The 19,094-nt window shown below is 40.3% G+C and overlaps 1 protein-coding gene across 6 annotated transcripts in view; it reads right to left on the bottom strand.

The window, feature by feature from the left end:
- EXOC6 (exocyst complex component 6) overlaps nucleotides 1-19,094 on the bottom strand; it is a 104,781-nt gene that overhangs the window by 45,367 nt on the left and 40,320 nt on the right. For 4 of the 6 annotated variants that reach the window (XM_077350271.1, XM_077350266.1, XM_077350267.1 and 1 more), the window contains exons 12-18: nucleotides 18,893-18,964; nucleotides 16,341-16,438; nucleotides 15,185-15,290; nucleotides 13,690-13,799; nucleotides 9,263-9,374; nucleotides 8,442-8,576; nucleotides 2,659-2,838 (exon numbers count right to left, since the gene is read on the bottom strand). In XM_077350271.1, coding sequence (XP_077206386.1) covers nucleotides 2,659-2,838; nucleotides 8,442-8,576; nucleotides 9,263-9,374; nucleotides 13,690-13,799; nucleotides 15,185-15,290; nucleotides 16,341-16,438; nucleotides 18,893-18,964 — 813 coding nt within the window. The remainder of the gene's footprint in view (nucleotides 1-2,658; nucleotides 2,839-8,441; nucleotides 8,577-9,262; nucleotides 9,375-13,689; nucleotides 13,800-15,184; nucleotides 15,291-16,340; nucleotides 16,439-18,892; nucleotides 18,965-19,094) is intronic. The other 2 variants (XM_077350265.1, XM_077350269.1) reach the window with 1 other exon arrangement.

The raw sequence follows: 19,094 nt of genomic DNA, 5'->3' as shown, positions 1-19,094 counted from the left end.
AACATTCACTGGGATGGATCTAGCTCTTCAGGGATGCAACAGATCCCAAGTACTTTTTTCTGGCCTCAGGATAGCCCTGAGCCTCATGCAGTAATCACATAATAATAATTACATGGTCCAAAAAATCTCAGTTGGGAGTGGGAAGTGGAAGAGACTCCATCTCCCCCAGTAGTGGAGCTATGCTGATAAAAATGTCAGAAAGGACAATTTGATCACTGTCACCTCCCCAGCTGCAGCTACATGGCTACTGACTTCCTTAAGGACAGAAAGGACTGCTAGGGCGAGGGGAATCAAAGATCTATGACCTGGCCACACTTTTTGAATATGAGTGTCTGGATCCAACCCTGGGTCCCTGCATGTGTGATTACAGAACTGGGGAACCCCTTACATCAGGATGATATTTCTGGTGCAGAATGCACGAGCTACATAATTGATAACTTGGCTTATTTAAAAAAATATATCTTAGGCAAATATAGATTATTGGGGGAAATTATAAATAGAACTCATAATTTTTAGACAGCAGAGGGAAAGGGTTTACATATTGATGAGATATACACAAGGAAAACATTAAGCACACAGATTTGTTCTCTACAACACTTGTAATGAAGCCAAAACATTCTTCTTAACACTACTGAGGTTAGGTGTGCAACTACCCATACTACTGTCTGCTTGTTTTGTTCTGAAACGTTCAAGTAAAAGCAGTAACTTTTTTTTTACACTGACTTTCTGGATTTTTTAATTTATAGCACAATATTATGTATGTTTAGAACTCACAAAGACAATGTTGTGACCAGTCATTGTTGTCGGCCAACTCTACGATAGCTGTTTTTAAGGTGGGACAATCAGAATGCTATTCAGTTTTCCAAGTGTGGCCATATGATAGACGTATAGGAGAAGATTACAAAACTGGACACTTTATCAATCTCTTTTCTAAAGATACCCAGTATAGAATTTGGCTTTTTTCTTTTTACCACTGCTGCTTCTTCACTCAATGTTTTAATTGACCAGTCTATCGTGACCTTGTCCTTCATTACCAATTCAGGCCCTATCAGTTCATATGAAATGTCAGGATATCTTGCAAGTTTATAGACATGGAATCTGATTTGCCACTTTGTTGTCAGTATACACTTGATTGCAGATAATTTAATTAACTATTGGACCACCCTTTTAGTGGGAAGGGGGAGATACCTTACTCTTGGACATCTGTATTAGAGTGGGGAGCAAAGACACAGCTAGTGAGGGGAATGGGGCACATCACCCAAGAATACATTCCTAATTCTTCAGCAGCATCACAGTAGAATCTGGGAAGTACTCTTACTCATTAAGATCAGAGACAACATATGCAGCCTTCAGCACGAACAAGCCCTGTGATAAAAGGTAATAAAAATGGGAGCCCTAGTTCTAAGCATGAGCATCTTCTTCTCTGGGGCATGGGTCCCCACGATTACACCCCCAAAAAACCCTTTGCACTGGCCATAGTTGTATGTGTATCAATGCTCATCTGGAAAGGTATTAACTTGCAGGAAACTTATGCTGAAGACATGACCTTAGTGAACTAAATTGGTTTATATATTGTCCAAACTAAATGAGAAAACAAAGGATATTGAAGATCCACATTCTGTGCCACAGAGTATCATTTAATTATCGTTACAAACCTGCAAAGTATTCCTTGCTCATGTCCTTTAGTATAATACTACAAAGATTTAACGTAAGCATTCTCATATAAGACAAGAAAACAGGTTGCACTACAAACAATGTATCACAGAGGACGGACATATTTGTTTTTAAGGCATTGATGGGGAAAATTGAAAGTATTGCCAAATTGTAACCGTCGTATGGTGATCCTGTAAGGATTTCAAGGCAAGCAACTAACAGAAGTGGTTTCTCCTTGCCTCTCTCTCTAAAGGCATCTAAATCTTAAATGAAGTAAAATTTAAACTCACGTGCTCACAAGTTCAAAGTATGTTCTTGCGGGGAAATCTAAAAGAGTTCTAGAAACCCAGTGTGGGCTACTGTCATTGTCAATGACCTGGATCATGCTTAGCCTTCGTAATCTAGTACTGAAGAAGCCATACAAAAGCTTACTCGTGGGAGTCAAAAATATGACTCAAGAGCCAGGCTGCTTTCAATAACTTGAAAGTATCCTGGAAATATTGCCTGGAAGCACTCAGCATGATCTAGAATTTATTCACATGACTGGGTACTTCTGTGTTCTCTGTGTCCAAGTGGTGGTGTAACTTGCCCATTTCTTAGCTGTGGTTTAAAAGACCAAGTGTTGTCATTTTTTCATTTTGTTAAAAAAAAATCCTTTCTCCTTTCCCTTGTCGTTGTTAAGATATGATCTCTGCATTGATGCTTACCAGCATTAGTTTTGGAACCAGGATTTCAAACCAGGTTTTGACTCTAGTTTGCAAATCCTAGTACAAGTTAACCCTGGTAAGCTTCTGGACAGATATAATACTACACCATAGTTAATGAAGAGACAGATTGCATGGGGGAAAGAGAGCTTGTGCAAATTCATAGCTCACTCCTGTTCCCTTAAGCATGAGGAAAAGACAGGTCCAGTTGTTGATGTTTTCATCTGCTATGTTAAACCACCCTTGCATTGAGCATATTGTGACAAACTTATGTACAATTGCCTGAATTTTGTATACTTACAGGCAAGTGAGTAAAGACCTGAAAAGTGCTTCTCAAGAAGTTAATCAGATCCATTAAATAGCCACTGGCTCTCCCATCTGGTTCAGTCATTGTCCAGTCATAATCAGCAAGTTGAATAAACTCATCAATTTTTTGGTTGAGCTTAGTATAAATCTCCCCTTCAGCAGCATGTCTTGCATCCTTAGGAGGGGACAAAAATATATGGTAAGCGCATTTCAAAATGTTACTGATGTGGAAATAGTTCCTATAAATGTTATAAAATATTCAATGTGATCCAAGAAGGAAAAATCCATTAATGGTATATTGTAATACATTGTTTGAAATCAATCACAGTAAATCTTTACTGCTAAGACGCTTGATATTTTGAGCTTTGATTTTGATATGTGACCTTGGAAAGGTCATATATTAGCACATGGGAAGAACCACACTACTTATGAAAAATGCTACACAAACTTCTATTATATAGTTTCAAAAACCTAAATCATGCCTCCTTTAAAAGATAATTTTTCTATATTGATTAACACTGTCAGATTGTCATATGGAATTATGCCTATTTTATTGCTTTTGGAAACTGCTAATAACCTATTGTTTTACAATGTATATTGATTAGGATGCTTCCTTCCCAAAATCATGTGATCAAGAGATATGAGTATCTGAATAAAATACTACTAAACTATTAAAACAGGCAATGCAAACAAATAAGGCTACAGTTTATAAACCTTGGTTTAAAGAAACAGAACAGTATTATGAATGAGGCCTTATAACTGGGATAGAAAAAGAGAATTCTCAGTTATTTTAAGCATATCAACGTAAGCTGCTTCTACAAGATGCAGTTAATAATAGCACAGTGTTCTGAACTGCGGGATGGCTAGATTCATTAAATGAATCCAGCTTTTCCTAAAAAGGTACACTGGGATTAATAAAAAGGGGATTTCCAATTACAAGTGAAGCATGCGCTTTGGTGCCATTTTCTGAGATAAAAATAATAAGTTAAGTAATACTGAGTGCAGGGGGAGGGAGGAATCTGCAAAGGGTGTGCCCTTATAACCTGGCTGAGTTTGTTAGCGGTTAATTCCCCAGGCACTTAGACACTACCAATGACAGTCACAGCAGGACCCACAGACAATTATGATGCATATGTAAGTTCAATACAGGAATCTCATTAAGGCCACTGTTTAAACCCAGAATGGGAAAAAAGTTAAGCCAATGCACAGAAATCAGCACCTTAATATCTACCTAAAATGATGTACCTAAAAGCAATAGATTGAATTTTTACAGAATTAAATTAGAAAAAGATACTGAATAATTAAGGAGAGAATGAAAACTATTACCACTAATGATTTTTAACTACAGCAAGTGTATCTTGCACATATGGCATCAGGTAGGGAAAATAAGAAAGAACCAAAAAAGGTGTTGGGGTGGGAACTGGGAGGAGAGAGAGGAGCAAGGAAGAGAAGAAACTGCAGGAGCTGCAAGGGGGACAGAGTGAAAGATAGCTAAGGCAAGCAGTTTTGTGAAGATGAGTGGGACTAAGATGCAGGGGAAGTTGGTACATTGGAAAGGTAATGGAATTTCCCCTTCCTTGGAGCCCCTGTGGATCACTCTTGTATAATTATGACAAAAAGAAGTATTTGTTATGTTCACAAACTGAATTGCAATGCTTAGACATAATTTTTATGTACATGTTAAAACAAGATATATCTAGCAACCTTTAATGTGAAGCATAAATAACACCCTTGAAAACGAAATATTGTCATTTACAAAAACTATTAAAGACTACTTTAGTAAATGTTTCAAGAGAAAGCAAACAAGAAAAAAATGATTGCCACATCTAACACAGAAGTGGCATTTCGGCAAGCCCTGGCCTCCTTCAGCAACCTGTGAGAAGATATACAGGACATCCAGACATGCAGCCAAGCATAGCATGGCCAATCCTAGGAAATTGCAACATTTGTCCTTTCCTTTGGGGAGAGTTTAATGATTTAGTGCTCAAGGGCATAAGAAAATGACAGCACAAACATGCTCAGCTGTTATGATAGTACTGAGCTGCTGAACATAAGAAATCTGTGAAAAGTGAATTTTCCAGGTTCTGGTTTCCAGATTATTTGCTCCAGAATTTCTTAGTCATGTCAGTCATAAATTACTGATGCACACGGCAAAGACTTGCAGTGGGGAGGGATTTCATTTCCTCCTGTATCCCTTCCCTCCATTCTTTTTCCCTTCATCCTGGCAGCCCCCATATCATTTCACATTTCTCGTTTCTTCTCTCCTTCCCACACAGCAGCCAATATACCTTTTATCTGACACCATCTTCAACTTTATTTATTTATATCTCACCTTTCTCCACAATGGGAACCAACCTTTCTCCACAACGGGAGCCAAAAGCATTCCTTTAATCCATACAAAATACATACTAGAAGCCTCTGAAGTAAATTAGGTTGAGAATGTGACAGGTCACCCAGCAGTGGGGATTCAAACATGTGCTTCACACTCTAGCCACTATATAACAGTGGCTTTTCCATGCAATGGTTGTTGTGGAATAATAGCAAGCATGCTGGTCCTTCCAGTGGTTGCTGTCATGCCTCAAAGACAAAACAGGTCTGATAAGGGCCCTGCCCTTTCTCCCCTGCTTTTCACTGGCAACAACCAGGGCTTGAAGGCTGGCAATACTGTTGTTGCCTAACAGACTCCACAATGACCACTGCAAAGGACCATTTCTTAAAGGTACAGATGCTGCTTCTATTATTTTGAGGAGCTTTAAGACACACACACACCCAAATAAAGGGTTCCTTTTCAGATTTTTTTGCATACCTGGAGTTTTTGTCAGGTATAAATGTTGAGAATCAGATATATTTATATACAAGAGAAAGCTGTTTAAAAAACACCGGTGATCAATTTATTTGGAAACAAATACTATATTCACCCTTCAGCATAATTTATATCCTATTGATATGGACTTCCAAATCACATAAAAACAATTAAGCAGGAGACTCTCTTCCACAAGAAAAATGGCCATATATACGCTATTCAAGCTTCTGTACTGGTTTTACAGTTTTTCCTAGTTTTAAAATTAACTACAGTACTGCAATTGTAATGTTAAGTATCCCCAAGGCTGAAAATACATAACCATCATATTAGATACAAGCAGAATGTTTTTATCCTAACTTTACCCTTTTAAATATTGATGTCGGAGATTAGCCATGGAATACGATAGGTTTAGTTTTATATTTAGTTACAAAATGAAAAGCACTGAAGCCAGGACTAGCCTCAGAAGGAATAATCCTCTTTAGTTTGTCAGTCTGTGAAATCCTGTCCTTTTTGGGTGTATTCACAATCAGGTAATGACTTGGAATTTAAGATCCAAATATCCTGAACCAATTGAAGCTTTTAAAAAAAACCTATGTTACAAAACATTTAAAGCACATAGGAATAAAATAATTTAGACATAAACTGTATGAAACTACACTATTCACTACATTGTCACTTGGCAAATATTCTTCATTAAAATAAAAAACAAAAATTCCCTTCCCTCTAGGAAACACAGCCACGTGCTCCAGACCTTTATTCACACACACACAGACACACCAATACTACCTGCCATTTCTTAAAAACTGAAGGAAGTTTCAAAAGGAAATTTGGGGTGGGGTCTATAAAACAATGCCAATTAATTTGGGAGTAAATCTCTGAGTAAACACATGCAGGATTGGGCTGCAAACAGCTTTATGAATCTCCAGTTTATTCCTACTTATAAAGTTACTTTCATGCAAAATCATGTTTTTGTTTTTAAAAATTGTTTTAAAAACCCAATTGATATATGTCAGGGGAATTTTTCACCCTAATTTAATTATTTCGCAGTAAATAAAGAAATAATCTGAATTGCCTTTTAAGGTCAAGGTGGGGGAGAAAGTTGTGCTCTGCTACCCTCTTGAGAAACATTTGCAAGAGTTTTTTGTGGGTTTTTTTGTGATGTCTCTGACGGAAGCGGTTCTATAATAACTCCACCAACTCCCAAGACAGTTTTATGCCAGTGCAAATCCTTTCTGCAGACAAGGGATCAGAGAATGCATCTTTCCCCAAGTCTTGACCCCAGAAAAAAGGAGATTGAAAGCTGCAAACAGCCAGTGCAAAGGGCAGGACCAAAGGGATCAGCATGTCTGCCTTTATAAGACATGCAATGCCAGAACAATCCCACTGGACCCTACTCTTACCGCAGCCTATTTACAGTCCAGAAACATAAAGTTACTGTTCTTAAAGACGCCCTTCCCCCTCCTGACATTCTTTCGTATGGAAACTTCACAATGCCATGCCTTTGGAAATGTACATTTCTTCATTAATGAACAGCATGTATGATCAAGTCTAAGAAATGTGTAGGTGGACGATGTCAGGCAAAAACACATTTCCAGTTTGCTTCCACCCAAACATGACCCCATGAGTATCTAAAATGGTATATACTTTACCATGGATTAAGTTTAATGAGATTATGCCACTTTGAATTAAGCCAATATTCTGAAAGCTATGACATCTATATCATAACAATAATGAGCTCATCGTGAATTTAAGTTTACCGCTGAATTGGCTGTCCTTGTCCTCAGTTTCACAGCAAGTTGACAGGGAAAATGATGCCTCTGCTAGTTCTATATTTTACTTGTGGATGGCACCTGTGCACAGGCATTGTCCACAAAGAAAAAAGGGTGATGCCGTTGCTGCATCAGCTGCCACCACGAACCCCTGAAAGGCTTTAAAGACTCCAGGCTTTAGAAATCCCTCTGGGAACCAGACCATGTTAAACTGTGTATATTTTGAAGTGCCATGAAATTGCAGCTGACTTATGGTGACCCCACAGGGCTTTCAAGGCAAAAGATGAGCACAGGAGGTTTTGTACTTGCTTGCCTCTGTAACAGCAAACCTTGAGCTTCCTTGGTGGTCTTCCATCCAAGTCCCAATTAGGGCAGACCTTGCTTAGCTTCTGAGTTTTGATGAGACCAGGCTAGCCATGGGTTTATTATTATTATCCAGATCATGGGTTTGCATTGGGTATGTTAACATGATATCTAAAGGTTATCAACAGGATTGGGGGTGGTGGCAGTAAGGAGAGACAAATTCAGGAAGGAACATCTCCAAAACATGGGCGTTCCTTTCTGAATTTCAGCCTTAAGTCTCCTTCCCTTTCATGCTCCTCCCCTACTTCCATTTTGAATCTGGGATGCTCAAATTAAGGTTAGCTTAGCCAGCCTTCTATGTCATTGGTCAAAGTGGTCCAAACAAAGTTAAATTGGCAATAGCAGTTTTCCAGATACTCCCCAAAAGATCACAAATAAGGTGTGGTTGAGATAACTGCCTCTTTGTGTTTTTCCCCAGCACCTGATAATCACACATGCACAACCTTCTGAGTATGGAGGCTTCCTGAAACTGTCCCTCAGAGCCCTAAACGTTTCATAGCATTGTAACGTGGTCATTGTAACGTAGGAGTTGGAGTGTACGCTACTCCCCTATCCTTTCCTCTTCACCTCTTAATAATTGGGGGAGGGATGGGATTTTTAGCCGCCATGTTAGTAGACTGATGTTTTAATGGGAATTTTAATGGGATTAGTTGTTGTGACCCGCCTCGAGCCTATCGGGAGAGGCGGGAAATAAATCTAATAATAATAATAATAATAATAATAATAATAATAATAATAAATAATCTGATGCATCTGAAATTTGTCTCCCAAACACAGAGCCATAGTGCAAAGAGTTCCCAAGACTGGAACCTTAGTACTCTGAACTGGCAGTGTTTCACGTACCTTAAAGGTCGAAAGACCATAAAGCCTTGCTGTGTGAACAGTTTCCTGGGAAATATTTGTAATATTGGTTATAAAGTCTTCAAGGTATTTACAGGCTTGCTCCAAATGGGTTGTGTTTATGATAATTTGTACCAGCTGAAACAGACAAGAGCAAGCTAAGGTAAAAATGACAATTTCTAAGGCAGAATATTTGTAATGTTTTATTACTCATGCTATCCTATGCAAAATTCCAAAGTTGAAGGGCCTATCAACATCATAAAGAATTAAAAGATGCCATTACCTTTTACCTGTTCTGTCTTCGGGGACCTCATTCCACACTGACCCATCTATCAAAGAACCTCCATGTCCCTGTCACAGAACACCTGTGTATTGTAGGAGATTCTGTATACTACATTTCATATTCAGTGTCTGTGGGATGTTGGTAATGAGTTGGGCCTGTTGGGCTTTACCCACCTTGTATGAATTCAGGGCATATTCTAGAATGCACCCCAAATTGAGCTGAATCTGTGAAGATTCAAGGGGTGGCAGGTTACAGTAGATGAGCGATAGGGTTGTGAATGTCCTGCATAGTGCAGGGGATTGGACTAGATGACCCAAGGAGGTCCCTTCCAACTCTATGATCCTATGATTCTATGTAACTCTCCCAATGATGGCAAGATGCTGGAGAATACCTTAATATGCATATCAATATAGCTTCTTGCTCTTTATTGTCATTGAAAAGCTTCTGAGCAACAATGAAGACCCCTGGAATACACTGAGATAACCAACAAAGTGCACAGTATGGCACACCATGCAAAAGACACGTCCCTCCATAAACTTACCTCTGTCAATCCTATGTGAGGCTTTTTGATGAGGTTTTGTAAACAACTGCTTAAGGTTCTGGTCAGCAGCAAGTTGGTAGATTTTCTAAGCATATCGTCTATTTCTGTTGAACTAGAAAACAAAGTCTGAGTTAATGTGCGTGACGAAAAGTGGCAACAACACCAATAAACAATGGTCCAGTCTTCGAATGATTAAAGAAGCAAAATTAAACTGGGGTGGTATAGTGGTTAAGAGTGGCGACTTCTAATCTGGAAATCTGGGTTTGATTCCCCACTCTTTCACATGCAGCCAGCTGGGTGACCCTGGAACAATCACAGTTCTCTCAGATCTCTCTCAGCCCTACCTACCTCACAGTGTGTCTGCTCTGGAAAGAGGAAGAGAAGCTAGCTCGCTGTCCCTGTGTATTTCACAGAATGGATCCATGAGACTAATGCAGATTTTCTTTGTGAAATAGGAATACATGCAACCTAACCTGTTTTAGCTTAAAGGTGCAATCATCAAAGCAATTCCCTTAAAAACAACAGGAATCACATAATGTTGATATTTATGAGAACCTTATTGTAAATAACAGGGTAATTTCCTTCAAATTTTCCCATTTGAGCAAATAATAAGAACACTTGATTATTTACAAGCTAAACGTTTCATGATTTTAAAATGCTGAATGTCGTGTTCTTAAGGCAGTACAAGAGTTTGAAAAAAACAGTAAACATAACCATTTTTAAAAAAATATCTCATATTGTTCACAATATGTATAAGAAATTTTCATCTAAAATTGGAAAAGACCTAGGTCACACAATTCTTCCTAAGTCTGGAGGATTCATCTACTGAAAATGCTACACCAATGGTGTCTTCCTGCAGGGGTACAAAACCAACAAGAACTCTTCAGATCTGTGCTGGTTCTGAAAACTTCCAGGGGCTGACTTCTACCATATGTGGTAGATAATGTAGACGTGTTAAAGAATATTAGCAAGCTTTTGCAGATGCAATGAAATTTGGCCTTAAAGAATGCGAAAATTCTACAGCGAATTAAGCCAACTTGAAAAACAGTTATTTGAAAAATCAAATTGTTTTGTTGCATAGGGTCTTTTTATATACAAAACATATGAAATAAAATAGTTTACTCTTCTGTTAAACAAGACAAATGTATAGGTAAATAAAAAACCTCATTGACAGGAAAAGCTTTTCATAATACTGTATAGGCTTTAGCACAACCACAGTTCCAATATCAACCAGTTGTGAGGATCTTCAATTGCCCAGGAAAGCAAACTCTTCCTTTAAAGCAAGGATTTCGTTTATGGAGTAGGTAAGTACCCTCATACAAATATTGCCCAAACTGAGGTTTAAGGTACAGATCTTCACATATATTCGCCTCTGGCCTCCCCCTCCCTTGGGAATCCAAAAAGGCGGGAGAGTATCACATAGTCAAAACACTCCGATAAGGGATTCCGAGTCCAAGAAACGGGGGCAGGGGAAGGGGGAAGGGAGGGGTGGAATGCAGGGAGGGAACATGAGGGGCTATAAACTAGGCAAAAGCAACAGGCTGCCCTAATTCCTACAAGGCTAAATCCTACATATCTAACTACATAAACATCACTAAATAATGGCAGAAACAACTGGTTTCTGACACCAGTATTTGAAAGATAGGATTAATGCAATAAACGGAATGAAATACACAATTCCAAAATCCAGCATCTTAACACTATCAAGTATCAGACTAACAAAATTAGACTATTGTTTCTATTGACATACCTTATCAACGGAATACTCCCATTCTTATATCAAGACTCCAAAAAATGCAGCTTAGACCTGTGGACCAATTAGATGGCTGCTGCTATGTCAAAGCTTTGACTAGCCAACTGGAATGTTACACTCCCCTATCAACACCAAAAACATGGTAATTATAGGGAGTGGGGGAAACTAAAAGCATCACCTGTTACTCCTATGGAATTTATGGGACTTAGAAGTAGAGCTGGTTTTTTGTACCCTGCTTTTTATTACCCAAAGAAGTGTCAAAGTGGCTTACAATGGCTGGTTCTTCCTCTCCCCACAACAGACACCCTGTGAGGTAGGTGGGACTGAAAGAGCTCTGAGAGAACTATGACTGCCCAAAGGTCACCCAGCAGGTTGCATGTGGAGGAGGAGTGGGGAATCAAACCCAGTTCTCCAGATTAGAGACCACTTCTCTTAACCACTACATCAAGAAGGCTCTCATGCCTACACCAAGACATCTCTAATGTCAATTAGATTGACATTCATTAGTCACACTAATGCTCTTTATATGATGAAAATGAAGGCTGGAGGCCAACTCACAGGTGATGCTGGAACCAACTTTTCACAACACATCTTACTAGGGTTGTGCGCGACGGTGTCCGAATCAGCCATTCCAGTTCCACATCTGCGTGTGCGCTGAGTTATGCACCAGCGCCCAAGCCTCCTCTTCCCTCCACAGTGCAGCGCTGGCTGCGTCAGCCTGGAATGGCCGATTTGGACGCCGCCACGCACAACCTTACATCTTACCCTTGAAAAGTGCTGCAAGAAGTATAGCTTCAAAAGGGACAGTAAGTATTCCTCCACAATAGAGGAGACTACAGACTAGGGGTAGTCAAACTGCGGCCCTCCAGATGTCCATGGACTACAATTCCCATGAGCCCCTGCCAGCGTTCGCGAATGCTGGCAGGGGCTCATGGGAATTGTAGTTCACTGACATCTGGTGGGCCGCAGTTTGATTACCCCTGCTACAGACAAACAAATTACACGTATTTCTTAGTCTCCCAAGACCTCTCTCATGATAAACTTCCTTCTCAACCTACCCTGGATTGTCACCTCTGAGATGGGAAATTCCTGGAGATTTCAGGACTGGGACTAAGGAAAGGAGACTCGGTGGGGGGGGGGGGGGGTGGAGGAGCCCCAGCAGGATAAAAAATCATGGAGTAAACCTTCCAAAGCAACCATTTTGTCCAGGAGAACTGACCTCTGTAGGCTGGTGATCAGCTCTAATTCTAGGAGATCTCAAGCTACCATCTTAGGATATTGACAACCTTACCATACCCCAATCAATCCACAGTAGCTGCTCAGGTCTTAAAGGGCTCTATATGACAGAACCATTGTCCAACAGAGGAGCAGCACAGACATTACCACCCAAGTGGTACCAAGCTTAATCCTCCAGTTACAGATTTCCCAAGAGAAAACAGCTGGGAAGAGATATACAGTCCATCCAGGTAGCCCAAATGATGATCCTTCCAAAAGTTAGTGGTAGGAGGAATATTTATTAACAGTACTTTAGTTAAATGATTATAATCCTTTAAACTGACCACAACTACAAATAGCATTAAAAATATGAATATTGAATGATTTCCACAGCACAGTGAAAACTCTTTCTGACTTATTTTCTATACTTTTTTGATAGTTACATAGGAGATTGTTCTTTGTTAACAATTTAACAAAATTTAATACATGCATGGGTGTAATATGAGCTATGTTTGTTAGCAGTATAATTGGGAAAGAGTAATTTGTATGGTTAATTAGTTCCTGTTTAGATATGGAGACCAAAAGTAAGTACACCTTATTAGTTCAGTAAATGTGAAAGCAGCTAATTTACAATTGTCAACAGTGCACAGCTGGATGACAAAGTGGAAATAGCTTCCAGATTTCAGCAAGCAAAACAGAACTGCACATTTTATCCAGCTAAAGGCAGCCTTCCTTTAACGATCAGCAAAATGGAAACCCTTAATGCAACAGCGTAAAGCTCTTTCTGTACTTACTTTGCCCATCTACAAGAAATTAAATCCAACACTATTGTGAATGTTTTTTTGAAAGAAAGCTGATACTGAAAAGGTTAAAACAGCAGAGGTTTGAACATAATTATTAATGATAAACTCAAGAACAAAACATTATTTGTACCCATATAATGAAGATGATGACTATTCTTTTTTTAAAGTTCTGAACATTAAAAAAAAAGCAGTCCAGGAAGGGGGCCATGAAGATCCCAGAGTCAAAAATACAACTGCACACTGGAGCTCCAGATGACACTGTTGGGTAATTCCATACTTTCCCAGCCATGCCGCAAGCTCATTGGTAACTCCACACATTCCTGAAGTGATATGGGAGCTACCATATGGGTGATATGGGTTAGTCCTAGGCCAGGGGCTAGGACTATGCCAGGGATAGTTCTAAGCCAGGGTAGTCAACCCGTAGTCTTCCAGATGTCCATGGACTACAACTCCCATGAGCCCCTGCTAGCATTTGCTCATGGGAATTGTAGTCCATGGACATCTGGAGGACCACAGGTTGACTACCCCTGGCCTAGGCGTTAAAGCAGTACTATTATGGTAAGGTAGCAGACATATCCCACTCACGATACATTAAAATCCCTGTTTTGAAAACAAAGACTGAACTAATGTACTGAGGTGCTTCTGAGAACACTTACCTGCGGTGAAGTGATTCTGAAAACTTAAGGCTTGCATAAATGAATTCCTTAACCTGGATATAAATTTGAGGCACTGACTGAGACATTGGAAGTTTCTTTGGAAAGCACTGCTGTGGAAACAAAATATTCAGTGCCATGTTACACTCAATTTCAAACTGATGGGGGGGGGGGGAGACACTGTTATCCAATGTTAAACTATGGCTGGTGCATGTCACATCTGTGAACAGTGAACAGTGGTTGACCGTTTCATTCTATTCTGCAACATGCAAAACATATTTACAATCTTTTCTTCATATAAAATGCAATCAAATCACAAAGTACACAGTTAAATGTTCTGAATGTTGTAAATAGACTGGGGGGGTGGCCCAGTATGGATAGTTTTCCCTTAATCCCTTCAGGTACTTTCCAGGTATCAAATTCCACTTTTATCCACTTAATTCCAAACATCAGATTCCAAAAGCTCCATGGCTACTGTTATCGATGTAATGCCTGAAAACGTTAATGAGGGTTAAAGGGAACTCACACAAAAGGAAGTTGGGATACAGAAGGATAGCACGTCTATAATCCCATAAACCAAACTCAGATACTTAATCGCTGAGCACCCTGGTCACAAAGAGTATCAACCCAACAATGGAGACAAGCAGGATGGACTCCAGGCCTCCTCTTAAGTGAGTGGAAGACACTCACAGATATTGAATTTCCTGTTCCCACAAATCCCTCCTCTTCAGTGGATGCCATCTAGCACTGAATTCTGGCATGTCCCCCCACCATCTAGAAAGTTTTTCAGTGATTCAGAGAGGCACAGTATGGTGGAAAATGCATAAAAGCTCTGGTCAAAGATGCAACTCACTAAGAATAAAATACAAACACAAGTACTGGGCTCTAATCCAGAATCCTAATGCATGTGATTAAAATCTCTTTTAGTGTACAAGAGAAACTCTCTTACAGTAATCACAAATTTTATCCCGCCTGCTTCCAAAGGTTCCAGCTGCTAAACAGCCTGAAACTGAATAAACCACGAGCGTGTAAGTCAACAACATTAACAGAGGCCTGACAATAACAATAAAATTCAACTACAGACCTAATACAGTCTTCAACATTAATCATAAAAGAGTAGCCCAAACAAAAAACCCTTCCAATGGGGAAGAAGTGCCCAGATTGAACAAAGGAGGAGCCAGTATACAGAGTCATGGCTTATTTCTTTTAAATATACTTTTGAGCTTTCAATACCTTCTTAAAAGTTAATAGGCATGACAATTTACCCAAAACAGTTGAATCACTGGATTCTCAGATCTAACTAGTGCAGTTTATTTACATAAGAAAAATTAGATTCAAGAACTGCTCAAGCATATATCATTTAGGATCTGCATGGGTATGTCAAGTGCCGCCAAGTCATTACCAACTTACCGAGACCCTATGAGTTAATGACCCCCCCCCCCCGTGACTCCAACACTCCTTAACTCATTTTAAAGGCAGCATAAATATATATACTCACCTTATCAAGTTCTGGATCTTGAAAGGGAAATTTGCTAATGACTATTTTGTACTCCTCCTCATTTGAGACAGGTATTGGGCTATAATTATCTGCTTCAAAAATATCCCTGCGTAATTACATGAAAAGATTAAGAACGTAAATTCTCAAACACACTATAAATACGGCAATAGAGAAACAATATGCGTACAACTAAATGGAAGCAACTCTTGTCCCATTACGTGCTTTCAAAAGAATTATCAGACGCATGCTGAGCTCAGGTGTCATGGAAAGCTCATTAACACTGTCAGCGCAGAGATCCGCTTAACTGAAAATGCTGTGGACTACAGCAATACAGTGACAATACTAAGGCTAATTGTGAAAGAATGGTCTGGGCTAAGTGTGGAATAGGTAGTCAGGAGTGGCTTAAGGATTCATGGGCTGTAGCACCAGAGCCAGATTAACGATCTGCGGGGCCCTAGCAGAGTACAATTGTGACAGAAGCAGCCACACTGGGGGCAGAGGAAAGGGGGGGGGGTCCTTAAAGAGGGAAAAGGATGGAGGAGAGAGGCTATGACCCTGACCCATGAGCGGGAGGTACCATGTGGGGCCTCTGGAAGCACGGGGCCTGTAGCACGTTACATGGACAAATTGGCCCTGTAGATAGTGGGTGCAAACAGATATTGCATGAAAAACCCACCTGCAGAGTTACTCTAGTCTAAACCCACTGAAATCAGCGTGTTTAGGTAACAGCAGCTCTGTCTAGGACTGTTTTTGCTGGACACATGGATATGAAAGATGCTAATGCAAGGGCAATGCAACCCTGCACCAAGACCAATGGAAGACTTCACAGCAAGTAGTTCACACATTCTTTCAACCATATCTTCATAGCAATAAGGACTTGAGCTGAAAGCTTGCTGATGCTGAATCGGCACCAAATTAAAGTTCAATATGGAATACACACAGGTCAAAGTATTATGCCAGGGCAAAGAGCTGCACAAGACATACAATTTCAACTCCAATTCTGCTTATTCATTCTTCAGCTTCTCTAAAACATTAGCATTTTTGAATACCAGCAGCACCTCAATAACTGGAAACTGAAGCATCCCAATGTACCGTTACCAAATAATCAAAATCAGGTAGCATTGCTTTGAAAGTTTTCCCATTTTATAATACTAACCTGAACAACACAGCCCATTTTTTAAGCAGAGTTTCATTATACTGGTCTTTTATTTCAAACAAGAGATCAAATAGTCTGTTCACAGGAAAACCATAACCCTAAAAGAAAAATAAATATGATAAAGTATATTTACATAAAAATAAGCTAAAATACGGAAAAAATGGAAAAAATATGATAAAGAATAGTTACGGAGCGATCATCATACTTGAGCATACAGCACAGCCACATTCCAAGACTAGAGGCCTGAAGCCAAAGATTTTGCTAATAAAAGTTCTATCAAGGCAAATTCCTTCTGCAGCCAAAGGTCACAGAAGAATCCCTCCCCTTCATGCATGAGGATGGCTACCTTTATCTCGTGAATATATGTCACCCTACATACTTGCATTCTGTGCCCTCGTTTGAAATCTGGCAGTGGTACTTGGATAGTGAAAAACAAGGGGGCTTTTTGCACGCCTTCAAAATAGCACAATGGTTGCCAATTGAAAACGCTACTGATTTGCTGTTTTGCACAACGTCGTCGACAATCTGCCACACACCTGAAACCAATCTGCAAAAAGCGCTTCCTTGTAGCGCTTTCAGGGAAATCCCCAAAAGTGGATTCACCCTCCGGAAAGCGATACACTCCTGCAACCAATCTGCAACACTAGCGAAAAAGACCTGTGCGTTAACATTGTTGCGGTTTCTTCAAAGTCCCTCCTCCTGAGCCTGTCCTCCAAACTTCCGGCGAACTGTTTGCCATTTTTTTTTCTCCGAGCGAGCGGGGATAACGCACCAGCGAGCCTCTTTCAGTTTAGAGGCTTCCCTGGCTTCAGTCCCTCCCCTTCAGTCACTAAGCACACACATTTTACACATTCATTCAGCCGAAAATCGGGCCCGTGAGAGGGGGGGGAGGGGGGGATTTTTTTTTCCACTCGGAGGCAGCGTGGCCACGATCAAATGACAGCTCAAACAGAGGCTTCCCCGGCTTCAGTCCCTCCCCTTCAGTCACTAAGCACACACATTTTACACATTCATTCAGCCGAAAATCGGGCCCGTGAGAGGGGGGGAGGGGGGATTTTTTTTTTCACTCGGAGGCAGCGTGGCCACGATCAAATGACAGCTCAAACAGAGGCTTCCCCGGCTTCAGTCCCTCCCCTTCAGTCACTAAGCACACTTCAGTCACTAAGCACACTACTAAGCAGTCACTTTATTTTTTACACAGTCATTCAGCCGAAAATCGGGCCCGTGGGGGGGGGGTTTCACTCGGAGGCAGCGTGGCAACGATCAAACGACAGCTCAAACACCCCAGGCAGCTGGATGGGTCTCTCCGTTGCAACGAATCTACACAGATTCGTTACAATGGGCGTGTGTTTTTTTTTTTTAAAAAAACCTTTCTTAAAGGGAAAGGGGCTGTTTGGGAGCATGCTAACGGCTGCCCATTGGCTGCTTGACGGCCAGGGGCGGGATGAGCTCGGCAATAGCGCTTCCTTTCTAGCGATTTCTGCCGAGACCGGAAGCCTGTGGGAAACGCTACAAAACGCAACTGGATACCACTACAAAGGCAGGTATGCATAACGACGAATTCCACTATTTTAAATGGCGATTTTTCATTCAGTGACCAATTTGCTACAAAGATCCCGGTGCGTAAAGCCCCAAGGTGTTCACTCCTTACCTCACACACTCTCACAGTATGCGCAAGCCACAATGATGCATCTTATTGGATGATGGCTCAGTTTTGGTGGTGAGACATAGGAACGAGCAGCAGGATTTCCTGCACAAGCCCATCCAAATGATGCATTTTGAGGTAGAAATTCAGAAGGCATCTAGCTTCTACCACTGCCTATTTATGAGCCAGGGTATACTTCCTGACTTATTGCTAACACATAGTTCTACATGTATGGCTTTCTCACTTCACTCCTTGGCTGATTTCTCCCTTTCTCTCTTTCCTCAAGCCATTCCTTGGATGTGATGAACAGTCACTGCCATGAGGACAAGACATGATCAGTGGATCTTTCCCAAACTGCCCAGTAGTCAAGGAATTTGATAGGCACAAACTTTGGTTTTCACCCAAGAAACACTGTAGTTTTGATGGCAAGTTAAAAGGCAATGGCATTTGCTGTGCTTTCTTTGAACTACACATCATAATAAATTATTGCCATAGTCCTTTTTGGGAGGAGGGGGGAACAATTAAATAATGATGTTTTAGGAGGAACACAATTTGAGAATGAAGTGTGCAACAGAACACCATTTCACTTAAAACACAGAGGTAAAGCTGGATTACCATAAAGACTATGTTAAGCAGAAAGCTGCTGCTAATAATGGCTCCCTGATAATAATATCAGTATGGTATATGTGTTTTAATAATAATTTCACACTCTTGTACTATAGGTGTACCTGTAACGACCTTCAGGGCACACCTAAGCATGTATTCTGACAAATGGCGCCATCTTAAATCCTGTATTTCTAATATTGTTCTCAAAACATACATTTGAATTCACTTATATATGGCCTTATATAGCTTAACTAAATTCAAACTAAAATAACAGTTTTCATTGCAAAAAAACACTTCCAACCTGCAAGGTATCAGCAAACACAACAATCAGATTCTTCAGCTCCAGAACAAGGTCAGGATCAGTGCAATAGGACTGGAATTTAAAAAAAATACACCACATATGTTTATAAAAATTAGCAAAACAGCAAATGTATTTTCAATTCTGATGACTTGTTATTAGAGATGGGCACAAATCAGCTCATGAGTCAAAACTGGAGTCAGAG

The sequence above is a fragment of the Paroedura picta genome, chromosome 8 (genome assembly GCF_049243985.1).
Source record: "Paroedura picta isolate Pp20150507F chromosome 8, Ppicta_v3.0, whole genome shotgun sequence".
Lineage (NCBI taxonomy): Eukaryota > Metazoa > Chordata > Lepidosauria > Squamata > Gekkonidae > Paroedura > Paroedura picta.
Note: the sequence above shows the minus strand (reverse complement) of the source record. Positions and strands in the feature narration are given on the sequence as shown.